The sequence below is a fragment of the Polyodon spathula genome, chromosome 22 (assembly GCF_017654505.1).
Source record: "Polyodon spathula isolate WHYD16114869_AA chromosome 22, ASM1765450v1, whole genome shotgun sequence".
Lineage (NCBI taxonomy): Eukaryota > Metazoa > Chordata > Actinopteri > Acipenseriformes > Polyodontidae > Polyodon > Polyodon spathula.
Genome location: NC_054555.1, coordinates 16,233,324 through 16,252,306, shown reverse-complemented (window position 1 = coordinate 16,252,306; position 18,983 = coordinate 16,233,324). Strand labels below are relative to the sequence as shown.

General features: G+C 43.7%; 1 protein-coding gene across 1 annotated transcript in view; it reads right to left on the bottom strand.

The window, feature by feature from the left end:
• Positions 1-18,712: 18,712 nt before the first annotated feature.
• LOC121296797 (prefoldin subunit 1-like) overlaps positions 18,713-18,983 on the bottom strand; it is a 70,428-nt gene continuing 70,157 nt past the window's right edge. The window contains exon 4 of the mRNA XM_041222606.1: positions 18,713-18,930. Coding sequence (XP_041078540.1) covers positions 18,847-18,930 — 84 coding nt within the window. The 3' untranslated portion in view covers positions 18,713-18,846. The remainder of the gene's footprint in view (positions 18,931-18,983) is intronic.

Below are 18,983 nucleotides of genomic sequence, written 5' to 3'. Positions count from 1 at the left end.
CGAAGCCCAGGCAGCCTACCGGGCTCTGGACAACACCGCCGCTCAGGATTACAAACTGATTAAGCAGGCCATCCTCCGGTGGTACAACATCACTGGGGAGACCTACAGCTGCCGGTTTCGTGAGTACCGAAGGCCTCCGGCTACCCGCCCCCGCGTGGTAGCACACAGCTGAAAGATCAATCTGACCGGTAGCTCTGCCCCACCGAAAAATCGGGCCAGGAAGTGGTCGAGCTGATTAACATCGAACAGTTCACGAGCGTGATGGGGGCAGAGACCCAGAATTGGATTGTACAGCACCGGCCCACCACGCCAGAGGCGGCCATCGATCTGGCTGAGGCCTTTGAAGACGCGCTGTCGCCCTCCTCAGCATCAACCCCTCCCCCTCCCAAGAGTCTGATCCAGCTCTCCACTCGTTCCAACACGTGCCCCGATGGGCCACCTCCCTCCCAAACAGTGGAGGCCGAGGATGGCCCCTAGCTGGGGTATAACAGGGGGTTCATCCCCCCTGCTTGCTCAAGGGCAGTGGGACAGGTTGGCTCCCTTGGTGTCCTCTGCCCCGGTCTGCTGGAGATGCCACGAGCCAGGTCACATTCAGCGATTCTGCCCTGCGGCGATGGAGTGTGATGTGGCTTCCCACTACCTGACTCTCAAAGCAGGTAAGTCCTGGGGAAAGGGTCGGGAGGGGCCTTGTGTCATTGCTGTGAAGATTGGTAATAAGAGTACCCACGCCTTAGTGGACTCAGGATGTGGGCAAACTATGATTCGGTCTGCTCTCATGGAAGGTACATCTTGGCAGCCACATGCCCAGGTGGCTATTTCCTGTGTTCATGGAAAAACCAAGGTATATCCGACCAGAAATTTATATGTGACTGTGGGAAGTCGGACAGACAGCGTAGTCGTGGCTGTCGCGGATAGTCTGCCCTATCCTGTCATTTTGGGGAGGGACTGGCTATGTTTCAAACAGCTGTTATTGGGTGAAACAGGGCCAGCCCTGAGTAAGGTAGTAGTTGCAAAGGAGGATCGTATTGGCCAGATTTTTCCGATGCAAGCTGAAGTGTTCTCGTCTCGCTTCCGGTCCCGAAAAACAAAACGAGAGCGACGGGCTGAGAAGTGGGAGGGGATAGCAGTGAGACAAGGGTGGGGCTTGATTGGAGAAACTTCTGTGTTTGTTAAAAGCCGAGGAAAGGGTTTAGGGGTGCAGTGTGACCTTCGGGGCAGAGTTACTGAGAACCCCAGTGCACAGGCTACCGTAACCCCGCTCGACATACCGAAGTTCTGGGACCAGGCTGTTGACCTGGCGTGGGAGAGAGGGGCGGAAAAGGAAGTCGGCCATCTTGGTGCAAGGCGGAATGACCATATTAGGGGACAAAAATCACTGTGATCAGCTGTGTTGCATTAGACAACTGGCAGGTGTGCTGAGTTGCGCTGATCATGGGGTGGAGCCCCCTGGTATATAAGGGCTGTCATTTTGTAAGTGCGAGGCTTGTTGAGGTAATACTGGAGCTAGGTTCCTGAGCTGTGTGTTTGTTTATTTGGTTATTTTTGTGCTACGTGTTTGTGTTTATTGTCAGAGTGATCCCTGACGCCAAGGAGCTGCCACACCACTGCCAGCACTTTTCACCTTGGACACCACACACCCCGAACAACAGAACTGGACACTTAAGCACCTGAGCACCTGCACTTTTCACCACCCCAGAAGTGCACCCAAGGAGCTGAGAGGGACTCGCTCTGTTGGAACTTATGATTTATATTTTTGTTGCTTTGAACTGGTTTTTTTTGTTAATGAGGTTCACCCTACCATTGTGGTAGGGTATTTGCAAATTCAGAAGTGACTCTGTGAAGTCTGCTCCACACCCACACCCACTGCACTGTCACAGTGCACTACAGACATCTGGATGCTCACTACTGTACAAGCCAGCTATTCCCTGCAATTCAGGCACAGCCCCCCCTCCCTTTCAGGGCATGACTACAACATTAGTCACGGACCCGCGAGATGCTGCAGTATTGTCTCAGGAGGTGACAACTCTGCTACAAAAACTGGCTATTACATGGTACATCCTCTCCATTTGAAGGAAGGGTTCTACTCCAGGTACTTTCTGGTGCCCAAGTGGGATGATAAGTCTCAGACCTATCCTCGATGTCAGACAGGTCAACTTGTTGAGCATGCAACAGCTGCTGCCATCAATCAGACCAGACAACTGGTTCACCACGGTAGATTTAAATGACATTTATTTTCACATCGCCGTAAGACCAGGGCACAGGAGGTACCTGCTGTTTGCCCTCCCTATACCTTTTCAAAGCGCATAGAAGCTATTCTGGCCCCACCAAGACTCAGAGGCTTCAGAGTACTCAGTTACACGGACAACTGGCTCATTTGTGCTCAGTCTCCAGTGCAGGCAAAAGTCCAAGCAGAACTCATGATTGGCCACCTTCATTGGTTGGGCCTGTCGGTGAATCGTGCAAAGAGCCAACTCACACCTTCACAGACAGCCTCCTGTCAGACGACAGAGTGTGGAGAATAGCTGTCTGTCTAAAGTTTTTTCAGCTCAACAGAGCACTCATGGTAGTGACATTCCAGAGACTTTTGGGCTTGATGGCAGCAGCTTCCCAGACCCTTCCTTTGAGTCTCCTTAGCATGCGCTTTCTCCAAGTCTGGTTCCACACAGGGTTTTCAGCTCGCATTGAACCATGGCTGCTTAGTTACAGTGTCTCATCGCTGTCTAAAGGCACTGTCTTGGTGGGCACAGCCTGCCTATCTATACTTAGGCGTTGTGTTGGGCAGTGACATTGTAAGGGAAGTCATCACCACGGACACATCCAGCCTTGGCTGGGGTGCTATGTGGAATGCAGGGGGCCCTTGGCAGGGTCTCTACATAAATATTTTGGAGCTCAGGACTCCCAGTCTTAATTGCGTAGCCCGCAAGCTTTTACTCTGGGCATACAATCACCTCCTCTCTCCCCTCTATATTAAAGGTCTTATCTGTCAGCTATTTCAGCTTGCCATGTCAAAATTGACTCAGTCTCCCCAGGAACGCACTTCCTCGCAGGTCAGTTTTTGAAAGGGGCTCAGCGACCTATGAAGGATATTGTTCCTTGTTGGAGATTTAATGTGGTGCTTGATGTACTCATGAAGCCTCCATTTGAGCCCCTGCATGAAGCTGAACTGAATTTTTTATCGCTCAAAAAGGATTTCTTGCTTGCAATCACATCCACTAAGCAGGTGAGTGAGATGCAAACATTTTCCATTGCAAAAGCCTGCTTAATTTTTGCAGAAGCCAGGTCAAAGATTACGATTCATACCAATCATGCTTTTTTGCTGAAAACTATCTCGACATTCCACACCAAACAGTCTGTGGAATTGAAGGCTTTCCATCCACCTCCTTTCCAGTCTGACAGGGAGTGACCACTCCATATGTTCTGCCCTGTGTGGGCACTGGCATATTATGTGGACAGAATACAGAGCTGGAGGCAGTCTGTTACGGTAAAGCCTTGTCTAAGCAGATGCCATCCAGAAAAGCTCACTGCCCATTCCACCAGGGGCATGGTGACTTTGTGGGCTTTGTTCCAGGGTGCATCTGTCAAGGACATTTGCAATGCAGCGATGCGGAATACTCTGCATACCTTTATAATACTGCATACCTTTTTAGACTAAATGTCAGATCCACAAAATCATGGCTTTGGAGCGAGAGTGTTAAGGGTGGCTTCGGGGTCGACTCTTACAGCATAAACATACTACTTGCTACTGGGTTTCCTAATGGTAATGTGCAAGTTAGCCTTTGGCTAAGCCTTATAGCATTCCAGTTGTTCTGCAATATTGCCTTGCAACAGCTTTGGTAGTCATACCCATACACTAATGGTTACCTTTCGCACTTGATAGGGAACGTTAGCTTCTTATCATAACCCTATTATCATAACCCTGGTTCCCTGAAATAGAAATGTAACCATTAACCTTCAAGGTCGCTGCGTCCATGATTGCAGCAGTCTTGAAGAAAAAATGATGACGAGATCTGTGTGTGCAGTCCATACTTGCCCTCAGGTGCAGGTATTACTGCATCACAGGCTCTGATGAGCAGCTTTGATATATTGTTCAGGATCTGGGTCTTTAGGTAATGATTACATTTCTCTTTCAGAGAAAGTTTTTTTTCTATTCTTTTTGATTATGAGGTCGTCACCAGTGCAGAACTTCAATCACCACGATGCCCTCTATTTTATATCATGTTTCCCCCCCCACCTCCCCCGTCTTTTATCTGTAGCTCTGTATTCAATAAAATTGCAAATCACACAGAAACTCAATTATATTTTATTTGTCACCAATTTAAGAATTATCAGTACAATTAGAATTGTTTTTAATGTTTTTTTAAAGACTACCTGTCGACAGTTCTTCAGTTTTTTCTGGACCTATTGCATTTGATCTCATTAGATAAAAAAAATGGTGGATCTGAGAAAAAATCAAAGCAGATACAAAAATAAACAGTTTATAACATTATTTAGCAGTGTTTTATTATTTTAAATAAATGTACAGCACTTATTTATGCTTTTGTAATATATACATGTAGCAGGGCGGTAGGAAAGCCCTGCTGTTTAATCGTATTGTTTGTTTATTTTTAGAACGGGTTCTCCCCTTCCCCGCTCTTGTGTTAATTTGTATTTGTTTATTTTATATTTGTGTGTAGATGACGGCGAACCGCTGTTTTATTTTTGCATTTTGCAGCGTGGATGGGAATCCCCATCCACATTAAAAACTTGTGCAGAAGGTCACCATCTCCTGAATTAATTAAGTTATTAATTTGTTGCTAATCAGGAGATGGTCACCTGCATAAATACCTGTAGCTCTCTACACTCCAGGTGGGCTGTTCAGAGGCAGAACGAGAGCAAGCGAGGAGAGAAATCTAAAACATAGAATAATAGGATCAGTGACAGCAATCTGCCCAGCCTGACCTGTATGTGTAATTTATTTTGTGTTCGTGACTTGTTGTTTAAGTGTTTTATTTTGCTCTGTGAGCACAGTGTTTATTTTTGTTTAAATATTTGATTTATTTTTGTTTTTTAATAAACGGCATCACTGCAACGCCATTTCCTGCCACAATACAGTATATAAAATCTTAAAGGTCAGTCATTCATTCCAATCCCTGGGTCTCTGCACTGACCGATATATAAAACGGATTTAAACCTGTGTTTACAGCGCAGTCATTGGATGAAGTTTTACTGTCTTCGCCAGCATTTTTACTAAAGAAAATTGTTAGCCTTTTTAAAGTAGTACTGTAGTTTGTAATATAAGTCCCTAATGTTCTCTTCATTCCATCACAAGGACAGCTGACTGAAATCAGACTATTGTGCGAGAGATGTGCTTGACTTGAGAGCAAACATATAAAATACGCACCATTATCAGAGACTCCAATTCAGAGTGTACCATCAAAACTGGTATGTAGAGAATCGGACACTGTTATTTTTGTTCCCAGTGTCTATTTAATGGAAAGACTAATTTTATTTCCCCACAGAAAAAATTGCTTCATTGGTGCCTAGGCACCGAAATTAGACCATATAAGCATTTTCATAATAAATCAGTAAAGATTCTTAAGTCAAGGTTCTGCCTATGGAAAGAAGTACCAGAACGATGTTTTGGCTTGATTACACCACTACTCCTAGGGTACAGTGGGAGGCCCAATAGTCATATGAATAATAATAGCATTACACATTTTCAACAAACAGGACATAAAGAATCACGTCCACATCACCAACATTTTAGCTGTGGTTGCTCATAGTGGCCTTGGCTGAATTCAAGGTTTTATGAAGGTACTGTATATCCAGTGATTTATAAAGGGGTCTGTACTGCCACCCTTGAAGAAACATATGGAGCAACAGTGACCACAAGTGGCAAGACTGTATGTCCTTGTCTTGTTTGATTCAAATCAGAATAAATGGCAGGTAGTGAGTTAGCCTTTTTGTCAGCAGTTGATTTTTCTCACCTGGTAAAACCCTTTGATGTGGGAGATGTGAGAAGCTTGTGCATGTGAAATGCAGTCATCGGCTGCTGGTATTACCTCTCTCCTAGGATCATCTCGTTGGTATGTTCCAGTCTGTATATAGTCAACCAGGACAAGCTCCTGATAATATTACTTCGGTTATTGTCAGAGCTATCATTCATACACCATTTATTTCTGTTGGGCCTGTTTGTCAAAGTTATTTACTCCAATAAAATCACCAGCACAATATTTTTTTTTCTGGAAGAACAAATTTCCAGTTTTAAAACAAATTTCTTTCCACCTTTGTACCATTCCGATTCCTGTCATCTCTTTTTCATCACATCTTTGGGGCTTGTATCTTTATCTTAGTGTGACAAAGAGAGAATGGATTCTTGTTTTAGATCTCCCTCCCGACCAGTGAGGACGCTAGGGAGGAGGAGCAGTCACCCTCAGGGGAGGTGGAAGTCGGCCACCTGGAAAGGGGATGGAGCCGCAGTGTGCAACGTCATCGACCCGGTCGGGAAGCGTGGTGGCAATCAGGGATTGGTTGACGGTGATTGTCCTCGCTGACCATTCGGGAGGGGACGGAGCGTACAAATGGGGGCATGGCCCATGGTTCTGTTCCTTCTGGCAAGGTACTGTGCGTGAGAGAGAGAGAGAGAGAGAGAGAGAGAGAGAGAGAGAGAGAGAAACACGAGCAGGGAGTTGAAAGACGGGATGTCTTTGTTGTGGGCTGACCTGCTAATCAATCTCCTTCTGTATTTTAGAGCACAAATGGGATGCTCCCGGAATACTTCGGAGGAAAGACAACCCGGAAGTGCCGGATTATTAACCTGCGTGTTTTTTCCGATTCACGGATTACAAAGGGAAGACGGACTGTTTATTTATTTTGGGATTGCAACCCCGTTTTACTTTATTTTGTCGGGTTACACATTGTTGTGTACCCCGGCTTCCTTATGTTTGTCGGGTTACACATTGTTATGTACCCCAGCTTGCTTATTTGTTTATTGTTATTATTATTTCGATTGAGTGCATTTTTGGTGACCTTGTGAAAGGATAATAAACCCAGGCACATAAACTCACTGGAGTCTGTTGTTTTTACCACCACTATGCTCATTCTGCCACATGTGGTGCCTGAGTGGGATGGATCCAGCCACATTGACGGTGGTCCTGGAGGCTTTGGACAGCCCAAGGGAGGCTGAGGAACGGAGGAGGGAGGAGCTGCACACAGCTCTCATTGAGAGGGTCGGGATGGGGATGGAGGGAGCAGGGCGGTGACCCAGCAGCTATGCGACCACATGGCACAATGGCTGAACCCGAGCCAGAAAACCAGGGTTCAGATAGGGGAGGCCATTGTTATGGAGCAGTTCTGCCATGTAGTCAGGGCTGAAACGCAGGGCTGGATTCGCCTGCACAACCCCACTACCTTGGACCAGGCTGTGGCGTTGGCCAAAAACTGATGGTCCCTAACGACAATCGAAGAGAGTGGGAATTCAGTGTGACTGGGCGGGTGAGGTTATTGGACCCTTGAGGATGGAGACTGCTCCAGCCCCTGTCAATGTCCCAGACGTGTGGGCCTCAAGCGCAGACCTAGTGTGGGAGCAGAACATTGACCCCACACTGGTGCATGCTTGAGAACAGGTCAGGTCTATTGAGGGTAAGGATGTTGACGGCATCGGGAAGCTGGTATATCCTCATTTTATTGTAGAGGGTCACTTACTATATAGGGCAAATCTAGCCTCGGGCACAGGGCAGCTGGTCAAACAGTTGATGGTTCCCCTGTCCTGTCGACCCGAGGCCTTTGCAGGACACCTTGGTGTTGACAAGACGAGGGACCGAATACTGGCTCAATTTTATTGGGGAGGACTCTACACTGAAGTGGCGAAATATGTAGCTACCTGCCCGGAATGCCAGAGAGTAGTGCCGGGCCGAGTGCACCCGACCCTTTGGTCCCACTGCCTATTGTCTCCACTCCCTTTGAACGCGTTTCAATGGACATAATTGGGCCATTGCTGCCTTCTGATTCCGGGTACACGCACATATTAGTAATGGTGGATTATGCAACGCGATACCCGGAAGCAGTTCCTTTGCGGTCTACTAGTGCCACTGCAATTGTGAAAGAATTGAGTCAGATTATGGCTAGAGTAGGGATTCCCAAAGAAATATTAACTGATCATGGAACGAACTTTTTATCAAAAACGCTACAGCAGATGTATAGAATTCTAAAGATATGTCTCATCAGGATGTCTGTTTATCATCCCAAAATGAATGGTCTGGTGGAGCGTTTTAACCAAACATTGAAGAAAATGTTGAGACGGTTTGTGAGTCAGGACCAGAAACATTGGGCTACTCTTCTTCCTTACTTACTCTTTGCTAAGAGAGGTGCCTCAGAGCTCAACGGGATTTTCCCCCTTTGAGTTGTTATATGGCCGGCAGCCACGGGGCATCCTTGACCTGTTGAGAGAAGGTTGGGAAGAACACAAAAGCTCTTCTAAAAATGTAGTGCAGCATGTGCTCCTCCTCCGGGATCATCTTTATTTAATTGGTTGCTTGGCTCAAGACAATCTCAGATCGGCTCAACATCGGCAACAGCAGCATTACAATACTAATGCACGTATTCGAACCTTTCAACCAGGAGATAAAGTAATGCTGCTTCTTCCGTCATTGGAGTCAAAACTGTGTGCTAAATGGCAGGGGCCGTATGAGGTGATATGGGCCGTAGGGCCAGTAAATTATGAAATTAGGCAATCCGATCGCCGAAACAAAGAGGAAATCTACCATGTTAACTTATTAAAGCCCTGGAAGACAAGAGAGGTCTTATTCATAGCCCCAGGCGAGATGGAGGATGACCTAGGACCATGCATAGAGGCCCCTAGCCCCAGTCAGATTTCAATGGGGGAACAGTTACTTCTGGATCAGCAGGTGGAATTGTGTAAGTTGATCGGGAAATTTGGGGATGTGTTTTCTGACGTGCCCGGCAGAACTAACCTTACTGAATAGGCTGTTATTTCTCCACCAGGGATCACTGTTCAGGAGAGGCCCTACTGGATCCCAGAAAGCCAGCGGAGTGGCATCCAGAACGAGGTGAGGGTGATGCTTGAACTTGGGGTCATTGAGCCTTCCAGAAGCGAGTGGTGCAGTCCCATTGTTATAGTGGCTAAGAAGGACGGCACTAATCGCTTTTGTGTTGACTTTCGCAAGGTCAATGCTATCGCCAAGTTCGACGCCTACCCCATGCTTCGGATCGACGAACTCCTAGACCAACTGGGGATGGCCAGGTTTATCTCAACTCTGGACCTGACGAAGGGATATTGGCAGATCCCTTTGACCTGCAATTCATGTGAGAAAACGACATTTTCAACTCCGGATGGACTGCTCCATTTTAAAAACCATGCCGTTTGGGCTACACAGTGTGTCCGCCGCTTTTCAGAGACTGATGGACGAGGTGTTACATCCCCATCTGAGGAAATGTGCGTTTGGTAAATACCTGCCAGTACCTAGGATTTACCATGGGAAACGGACGGGTGAAACCCGTGGCCACCAAGGTCCAGGCTTTGGTGGACGCGGGGGTCCCCAAGACCAAGTCCCAGGTGAGGTAACTATTGGGATTGGCTGGTTATTACCGCCGCTTTATCCCCGAGTATGCCACCGTGGTCAATCCCCTGGTAGACCTCACTAAGAAGTGTGCGCCAAATTTAGTTAAGTGGTCAGTAGTGTCAGGGAGTGTTTGAGACCATTAAACAAAAACTGTGCCAGGCTCCTGCGCTAATTTCACCAGACTTTAGCAAGAAATTCTTCCTCCATACCAACGCATGGGGGCGGTCTTGTCCCAGAAAGTTAATAGGGTGGAGCACCCCATTCTCTACATTAGCAAAACAATGCTTCCTCAGGAGCGCAAATATTCGGTTGTAGAGAAAGAGTGCCTGGTCATTAAATAGGCTACCCACTCCCTCAGATATTATTTACTTCATTCATTTGATCTGGTCACGGACCACTCCCGACTCAGATGGTTAAGCACCATGAAGGATAGCAATGCTCGAATAACTCGATATTTGGCATTGCAACCTTATATGTATCATATGGTACATCGTGCAGGGAAAGATCATCAAAATGTGGATTATTTTTCCCGGGGGGGGGGGTAATGGGAATGGTAGATTTGGCCGAGTGTTCCTTCGGCTCCACTCTGAGCGGTGGGATATGTGACAAAGAGAGAATGGATTCTTGTTTCAGATCTCCCGACCAACCGGTGAGGATGCTAGGGAGGAGGAGCAGTCACCCCCAGGGGAGGTGGAAGTTGGCCACCTGGAAAGGGAGCGGAGCCGCGGTGCGCAACGTCATCAATCCGGTCGGGAAGCACGGTGGCAATCAGGGATTTGTTGATGGTGGTTGCCCTCGCTAACCAATCAGGATGAGTTGGAGCGTACAAATGGGGGCATGGCCCATGGTTCTGTTCTTTCTGGCAAGGTACTGTGCGTGAGAGAGAGAGAGAGAAACAGAGAGAGAAAAGAGCAGGGAGTTGAAAGAAGTCTTTGTTGTGGGCTGACCTGCAAACCAATCTCCTTTTGTATTTTAGAGCACTAACGGGATGCTCCAGGAATACTTCGGAGGAGCGACAAAGGGAAGACAGACTGTTTTTGTTGTTTGTTTATTTTGGGACTGCAACCCCATTTTACTTTATTTTGTCAGGTTACACATTGTTGTGTCCCCGGCTTGCTTATTTGTTTATAGTTATTATCATTTCGATTGAGTGCGTTTTTGGTGACCTTGTGAAAGGATAATAAAACCAGGCACATAAACTCACTGGAGTCTGTTGTTTTTACCACAACTACACTCATTCTGCCACACTTAGCCACAAGTCTGTCTGCCTTGCTTACCTTAGTTCAATGTCCAGCAAAGGCTTTTCTGCAGGGATGCACGCACAGGTGTAAGACTAATAATCACATTAAACTCACTCTCACTTGATACAACATACCCTTTTGTGATACTGAATCAAGGTTATTTGAACCGGTATTTACTAGCAAGGCTGGAGACAGAACTTTGCTGAGCTTAAACTTTGGGAAATGAGTTTGAGAATCTAGTGCATTGTAGCTGGGTACAGTTCAAAGAATAATGTCAGCATAGTGAAGAGTATGCAGTGAAAATGGTGTATATTTAGTGCAGTTACAAGTGCACAGTGTGTTCTGTTGAATGCATGAAACATAGAAACACTGGGACTGTTTTACTGGTGCCCATAAATGTTTATTGTGCAAATCTATTGTCAGACTCCTGATAAGACCCATTAGTTTTGCTCAGCCCATGCGCTGCGGCTGATTGCGCTGCATTCCAGGGATGGGTGTAGAGTTTATCAAAGTTTCCTTTTCTGGGTGTGAGTTTCTATTACTCTCATACCAAATAAATCCATTAGGAAGGGCTGTGCATATTTAAACATTATTTTGTAATAAGCTTGGATTGGACAAAAACTGCAAACACCTGCGATACATAGCAAATAGAGAGCTTTACCCTCGTAGGCATGAAGCCAACATAACTAATAAACACCCAATAGGGCTCTAATATAGAGATACTAAAATAAATGAATTTCTTCAATGAAACATGTTTTGACAAAAAGCTTTCACTGAATTTATGTTCCTTTAGATTTCTAGTCTGTAGTTGCTGAAACAAAATACAGCATTGAATAGTTGCATGACTTAATCAATGAACACTAGAGTTAAAGCTTAGTGAATAGAGCCTAAACATCTGTAATGTATAAAAGCAGGGGGTAGGCAGGGTGAGCAGTGATAACTCTCAGTGCTACACAGTGCCAGTTGAGACAAAAGTAAGGAAGGGGGGAAATCAACAAAAAAAAAAAACAGAAGGGAGACCACATCAAAACAAGGACAAAAACTTAGGTAAGAGACATTAAATGTATTTGTCTAAATGCTAGAAGTATCAAAAACAAAATATTAGAACTTGAAGCTACTGCACTAACAAGTAACTATGATGTGAAAGGTGTTACAGAAAACGGGATTGTCTGAGAGTGATGGGGACGAATATAATATTTGTGGGTATACACTGTATAGGAAAGACAGGAAGGACAGAAGAAGAGGAGGGGTAGCGCTATACATAAACAGTCTTGAAGCCCAGGTGTTAAACCTGGACAAAGAAAATAAAGCTGAATCAATATGGGTCAGAGTAACGGACAAAAATTCAAATAATAGCAGCATGCTACAGACCGCCAGATTCAGATGACAAGCAAAATAATCTGTTATACAATGACATTAGAAATGTGTGTAGCAAAGGAGAAGCCATACTAATGGGGGATTTCAACTTCCCCCATATAAAATGGGAAAACCTGATGGGGAGCACGAAGGATGAAATTGAAATGGTGGAAATGACAAATGACTGCTTCCTAACGCAATTTGTCCAGGCACCGACTAGAGGGGAGGCATGGCTTGATTTAGTCTTTCAAATAGTGAAGACAGAATAACTAAAAACAGAGGTGAGAGAACCACTGGCAAATTCAGACCACAACATGGTCTCATTTGAAGTGTTTTTTAAATCCCCAAAAGTAATGACTAAAGCTAAGGTTTACAATTTTAGAAAAGCAAACTATGAAGGTATGAAACAGACTAACAGAAGTAGATTGGAGTAAAATAGAGAAAACACCCACAGAAGAAGGATGGCTGTTCTTCAAAAATGTAGTACTAAAGGCGCAAAACAATTACATTCCTAAAGTAAACAAATCTAAATGTAAACTAAATTGTCAAAATGGCTTAATAGATCAATTAAAAAAAATATTCAGCAAAAAGACACTTTACAGAGCATTAAAAAAGGACCAAAAAGAAAGTACACAGAACTGCAAACAAGTCAAAAAAGAAGTTAAAGGCCAAGACAGAAATAGAAATGAACATTGCTAAGGGGGCTAAAACCAATTCCAAAATGTTTTCCAATATTACAACAGCAAGAGAACGTTCAAAGAGGAGGTTAAATGTCTAAGAGATACAAATGGCAAAATCATAGATGAAAAAAAATAGCAAATATATTAAATGATTACTTTAATCCAGTTTTAAATAACTTTAGCATAACCAAGGCAGAAGTGTTAAAGGGACTAGGAGCTCCTAAAATAAACAAATCCCCTGGGCCAGTTGAGTATTTTCCCAATAATACTCAAAGAAATGAAAGAAGATATTTAACAAACCACTAACCAAGATCATGCAAATGTCTCTTGATACAGGGGTTGTACCGACACTGGAAAATTGCAAACGTAATACCGTTCCACAAAAAGGGAAACAAAACCGAACCAGGCAACTGCAGACCAGTTAAGCCTGACTTCTATTATATGCAAACTTATGGAAACTATAATAAGATTGCAACAGGCTGGTGAGTGGATAGAGGCCCAGTGACAGGCTGCAGTTCAAAAAAATAATACTTTAATTATAAATAAACACAAAATAAAAGGGGGCCAAAACAAAGGGATTTAAACACAAATAGAAAGACACAAAACAAGACTTACAAAAATAAAGGTTTACAGGCTGGGCAATGCCTTCACTGGATGAGAAAATTAAAAAAAAACCAACCAACCAACCAACCAACCAACCACAAAACCAAAAACAGCAAGCACACACCAGTTTGCTTCCTCAGCTCCCTCCTCCCCTAATGGGAAGCTGAGGCCTCCTTTTATGTCAGGTGGCTGAGTGCTGATTGATCGTTAATTACTCCAATCCACCCCAGCCACCTGAACACAGTAAACCCAGGCAGGTAGGGGAATTTAACCCCATCCCTGCCAATCTATATAGGGCAGAGCTCTTTTCTGCCACAAAGATCCTAAATGGAAAATTACCTATATGGTAACAGTATCCTGGGAGACAGTCAAAATAGTTTTAGGAAAGGGAGATCGTGTCTAACTAACTTGCTTGATTTTTTTTCAGGATGCAACATCGATAATGTATAATTGCAAAGCATATGACATGGTTTATTTAGATTTCCAGAAAGCTTTTGACAGTCCCGCCTAAAAGATTAATTCTCAAACTGAACAGTAAAGATTCAAGGAAACACATGTACATGGATTAGGGAGTGGTTAACATGTAGAAAACAGAAAGTACTGATTAGAGGAGAAACCTCAGAATGGAGTGTGGTAACCAGTGCAGTACCACACGGATCAGTATTAGGTCCTATTCCTATTCTACATTAATGATTTAGATTCTGGTATAGTAAGCAAACTTGTTAAATTTGCAGAGGACACAAAAATAGGAGTGGCAAAGGTCGTTCAAAATGATCTAGACAAGATTCAGAAGTAATGTTAAAACTTTTTTAATTGATCTATTAAACCATTTTGACAATTTAGTTTTAGATTTAGATTTGTCTACTTTTGGGATGTAATTGTTTTGCACCTCTATTACAACATTTTAAAAAAATGACCATCCATTTTCTATGGATGTTTTCTCTATTTTACTCCAATCTACTTCTGTTTGCCTTTCTAAAATTGTAAACCTTAGCTTTAGTCATTACTTTTGGGGTTTTAAAAAACACTTCAAATGAGACCATGTTGTGGTCTGAGTTTGCCAGTGGTTCTCTGACCTCTGTTTTAGTTATTCTGTCTTCCTTATTTGAAAAGACTAAATCAAGGCATGCCTCCCCTCTAGTCGGTGCCTTGACAAATTGCGTTAGGAAGCAGTCATTTGTCATTTCCACCATTTCAATTTCATCCGTCGTGCTCCCCACCGGGTTTTCCCATTTTATATGGGGGAAGTTGAAATCCCCCATTAGTATGGCTTCTCCTTTGCTACACGCATTTCTAATGTCATTGTATAACAGATTATTTTGCTTGTCGTCTGAATCTGGCAGTCTATAGCATGCTGCTATTATTATGCCCTTTGAATTTTTGTCCGTTATTCTGACCCTATACAGTGTATACCCACAAATATTATATTCGTCCCCATCACTCTCAGACACTCCACCACATGACCTATGGGACTTTTTCGACCTGAAAAAAGAAACAAGCACCACTGGTCACAAATGGAGATTAGACAAAGCGGCATTCAGAACAGAAAACAGGAGGCACTTTTTTACACAGAGAATTTTGAGGGTCTGGAACGAACTCCCCAGTAATGTTGTTGAAGCTGACACCTTGGGATCCTTCAAGAAGCTGCTTGATGAGAATTCTGGGATCAATAAGATACTAACAACCAAACGAGCAAGATAGGCCGAATGGCCTACTCTCGTTTGTAAACTTTCTTATGTTCTTAATGTATTGCAGTGGTGAAGGAGTGGTCCTTAGACACTCACAAGCTCCATCCCACAGTCCTGGGCAGCTGCTGGGAGGCATCAAGGGAAGGAGGCAAAACGTCCCTCAGACACCGAGGTCTCTCTTCCAGAAAGAACGTTTCCTTTCCCTTTCTGAACTAGTTTAGAAAGTTCATGAGTATCTAAATGTATCACTACTGAGTGTTTAATAGGTAGGGTGATCTTTTTAACATGATATATTAACTTTCTCATGATCTCTGCACCTGGACTCTGGACTAGTTCATTAAATATTAACCTTCTCATGATCTCTGCACCTGGACTCTGTATTTCAAGGCAAAACAAGTTTGGAAAATAACACAAAAAATCTTTTGAATAAAAGCCCATTCATTCATTTAAAGTTGTGGACTGTTTTTCAGATCTCCATATGAAGTATGCAGTAAGATTTTCAGCATTAACAGTGTTGGGGGGATTCCTATAAAGTGTCCACGTCCTGTATTTTGTATTGTGACTAACTTTTAGGTCTTGGTTTTGTCTTCCAATTCTGCTCTCAAGCAATGCACTGCTTTGGGTTTCTGGTTTGAGAACAGGCCTTGGTGGATTCTCCAGTGACTCAGAGGGAACCCAATCTGTCTTGAACAACAGCTCAGACCTGCTGCAGCCCCCAATGGAAAGGCGATCACTACAATGTTATTATGATAACCCTGCCAGGAAGAAGGACAAGGCAGACTCACAGGCAGCCCGAGTGTGCATGGACAATCTGTAAACCTTTAAACTAGCATCTAAAACATGAGGAGAATGCAATGTAAAACAGTGCAAGTATAATGAGGATGTGTGCTTTTTTAGGTGTTCTAGGTCATATTATAATTCTCAAGATAGTTTGACAATGTTTCTTGGTTACTGGTAAGAGCAATGAGTTGCATCAGTGACTTCATATGCACAAGCCGATTAATAACAATCAGTTACTTAACCCTCTGCTCCTGACTATCTCGCTGCACAGACCCACATGTCTGAAGATCCCGTAATATAATCTCAATGCTCTGGTGACTAATTTAGCTCTTGTGATTTATCTTGTCACCACAGCACCACGTGGAATTACACTTTCATTATGTACAGTGCCTATAGAAAGTTCACAGCCCGTTTAACTTTTTTCACATTTTGTTGTGTCAGTGCCTCAGAGTTTCATGAATTTAAATGATTTTTTTCCACTTATCTACACAGCATACTCCACACTGTTAAGGAGAAAAAAAGTTTTTATTGAGAAAATGTTTTTTATTAAAAATGCAAAACTGAAAGATCATAATTGGATAAGTCTCCACCCCCCTGAATACTTGGTGGAATCACCTTTGACAGCAATTACAGCTGTAAGTCTGTTGGGATAGGACTCTACCAAATTTGCACACCTAGATTTGGCAATATTTGACCATTATTCTTTACAAAAACATTCAAGCTCTGTCAAGTTTCTTGGGGAGTGTTGATGGACAGCAATCTTCAAGTCATACCACACATTTTCAATTGGATTTAGGTCAGGGCTCTGATTGGGCCACTCAAGGATATTTACCTTTTTGTTCCTTAGCCAGTCCAGTTTAGCTTTGGCTGTGCGCTTTGGGCCGTTGACATGCTGAAAGGTGATCTTCCATCCCAATTTCAGCTTTCTTGCTGAGGGCAGCAGGTTTTCCTAAATGACTTATTTGTACTTTGCTCCATTCATTTTCCCTTCTATCCTGACAAGTGCCCCAGTCCCTGCGGATGTGAAACATCCCCATAACATGATGCTACCACCACCATGCTTCACAGTAAGGATGGTGTTATTTGGGTGATGCACTGTGTTGAGTTTGCACCAAACATAACGGTTTGCATTTAGCCAAAATGTTCCATTTTAGTTTCGTCAGACCACAAAACTTTTTTGCCACATGGCTACAGAATCTTCTGATTTTTTTTGCATACTTATACGGAATTCAAAGTGAGTAATAACTTCCTTCTTGCCACCCTACCATACAAGCCAGATTTGTGGAGTGCTTGGGATATTGTTGTCACATGCACACTTTGACCAGTCTTGGCCATAAAAGCCTGTAGCTCTTGCAAAGTTGCCATTGGCCTCTTTGGTAGCCTCTCTGATCAGTCTCCTTCTTGCTCGGTCATCCAGTTTGGAGGGACGGCCAGATCTAGACAGGGTCTAGGTGGTGCCATACACCTTCCACTTCTTAATAATTGTCTTGACTGTGCTACAAGGGATAGTCAAGGCCTTTGACATTTTTTTATACCCATCCCCTAATCTGTGCCTTTCAATAACTTTGTCCCGGAGTTCTTTTGAAAGCCCCTTGGTGATCATAGTTGTGTCTTTGCTTTGAAATGCACTACCCAGCAGAGGGAAGCTACAGGAGCTGCTGAATTTATCCTGAAATCATGTGAATCACTATAATTTAACACAGATGGAGGCCATTTCGATTGGTTACACCTGAGCTAATTTCGGATTGCTATTACAAGGGGGATGGACACTTATCCAACCAAGCTATTTCAGTTTTTATTTTTAATTAATTTTCTACAAATTTCTAGAATATTTTTTTTCACTTGGAATTTGTGGGGTAGGATGTGTAGATAAGTGAAAAAAAGAACTATTTTAATTCCTGGCTATATGGCAACAAAAAGTGAAGATTTTGAAAGGGGGTGTAGACTTTCTATAGGCACTGTAGCTGGGTGGATATTATTCTTTTTATTTTTTTTAGAAGGCGAACCAGGTTCTGCTCAGTTTCTGGGAGGTCCATGTCTCAAATATTGAGACACTCTGTATGTGCGTGTGAGCGTGCACGTGTGCATGCATGCGTATGTGCGTACATATGCACGTCTGCTTCTCTGTGCGCTCGCGTGCGTGTGTCTGTGTCTCTGTGTGCGTGTGTATGTGTGTGTGTTAACTAGGACCCTTTCGTCCACAACTTCAACTACTCAATCTGAAGAAACTCATCAGAACTAGTAGAAACATGTAAATGACACTATTTACCGCTGTCTCACATATGCACTGTGTAGTCTACTGAAAGAGCTATTTGAGTGCAGGGCTGGCAACAGTTATCACCAGTACCACCGCAGCCGTGCTTTATCTTCTGTTTTGTTATTGCGTAATAATAGAACAGATGTACTCAGTAGGGTGCTGCAGGGCTCTGTCCTTGGACCACTGTTGTTATTGTATTTACATCAGTGAATTAGATCAGGGATAATTAGCAAACATGGCAAATTTGCCAACAACGCAAAGCTTGGGGGAGTGGCAGACACACTTACAGCCACTAAGGAAATCCAGAAAGATTTAGACCACAAACAGAACTGGGCAGAAACATGGCACATGAAATTCAGTGTCAACAAATGCAAAGTGTTACACGCCAGTCACAAAAATGTAAGATGCAACTGGTATGCAATAGCAGTCTTATTTCCTTGCCATTAGACATCTCATCATGTTTTTCCATTATGATAGCCAAGTCCTTTCTTTAACTCTTCAACACTCCAAGCAAGAGCCCATTTACCACCACATGTAGAGCTGATGATTTTATTAAGCTGTCTGGTTTATTCAAGACATTGCATTGTTGCGTGCAAAATAATTAATAGCCATCAATTTAAAAAAAAAAACAAAAAAAAAAATAGAACAAAGTGGTGGATTGTTCCTGTGCTGCTCCCTGCATCACTGAGACCTCCTCGCCATCAGCATCTCCCGGATGTTGTCCTCTGCATCCTTCACACTGCGCTCCAGGTAGGTCTTGCGTTGCTGGAAAACAAAAAGACAATATGGGCTCAGCGTGAAGGCTGTAGTGCGCGCAC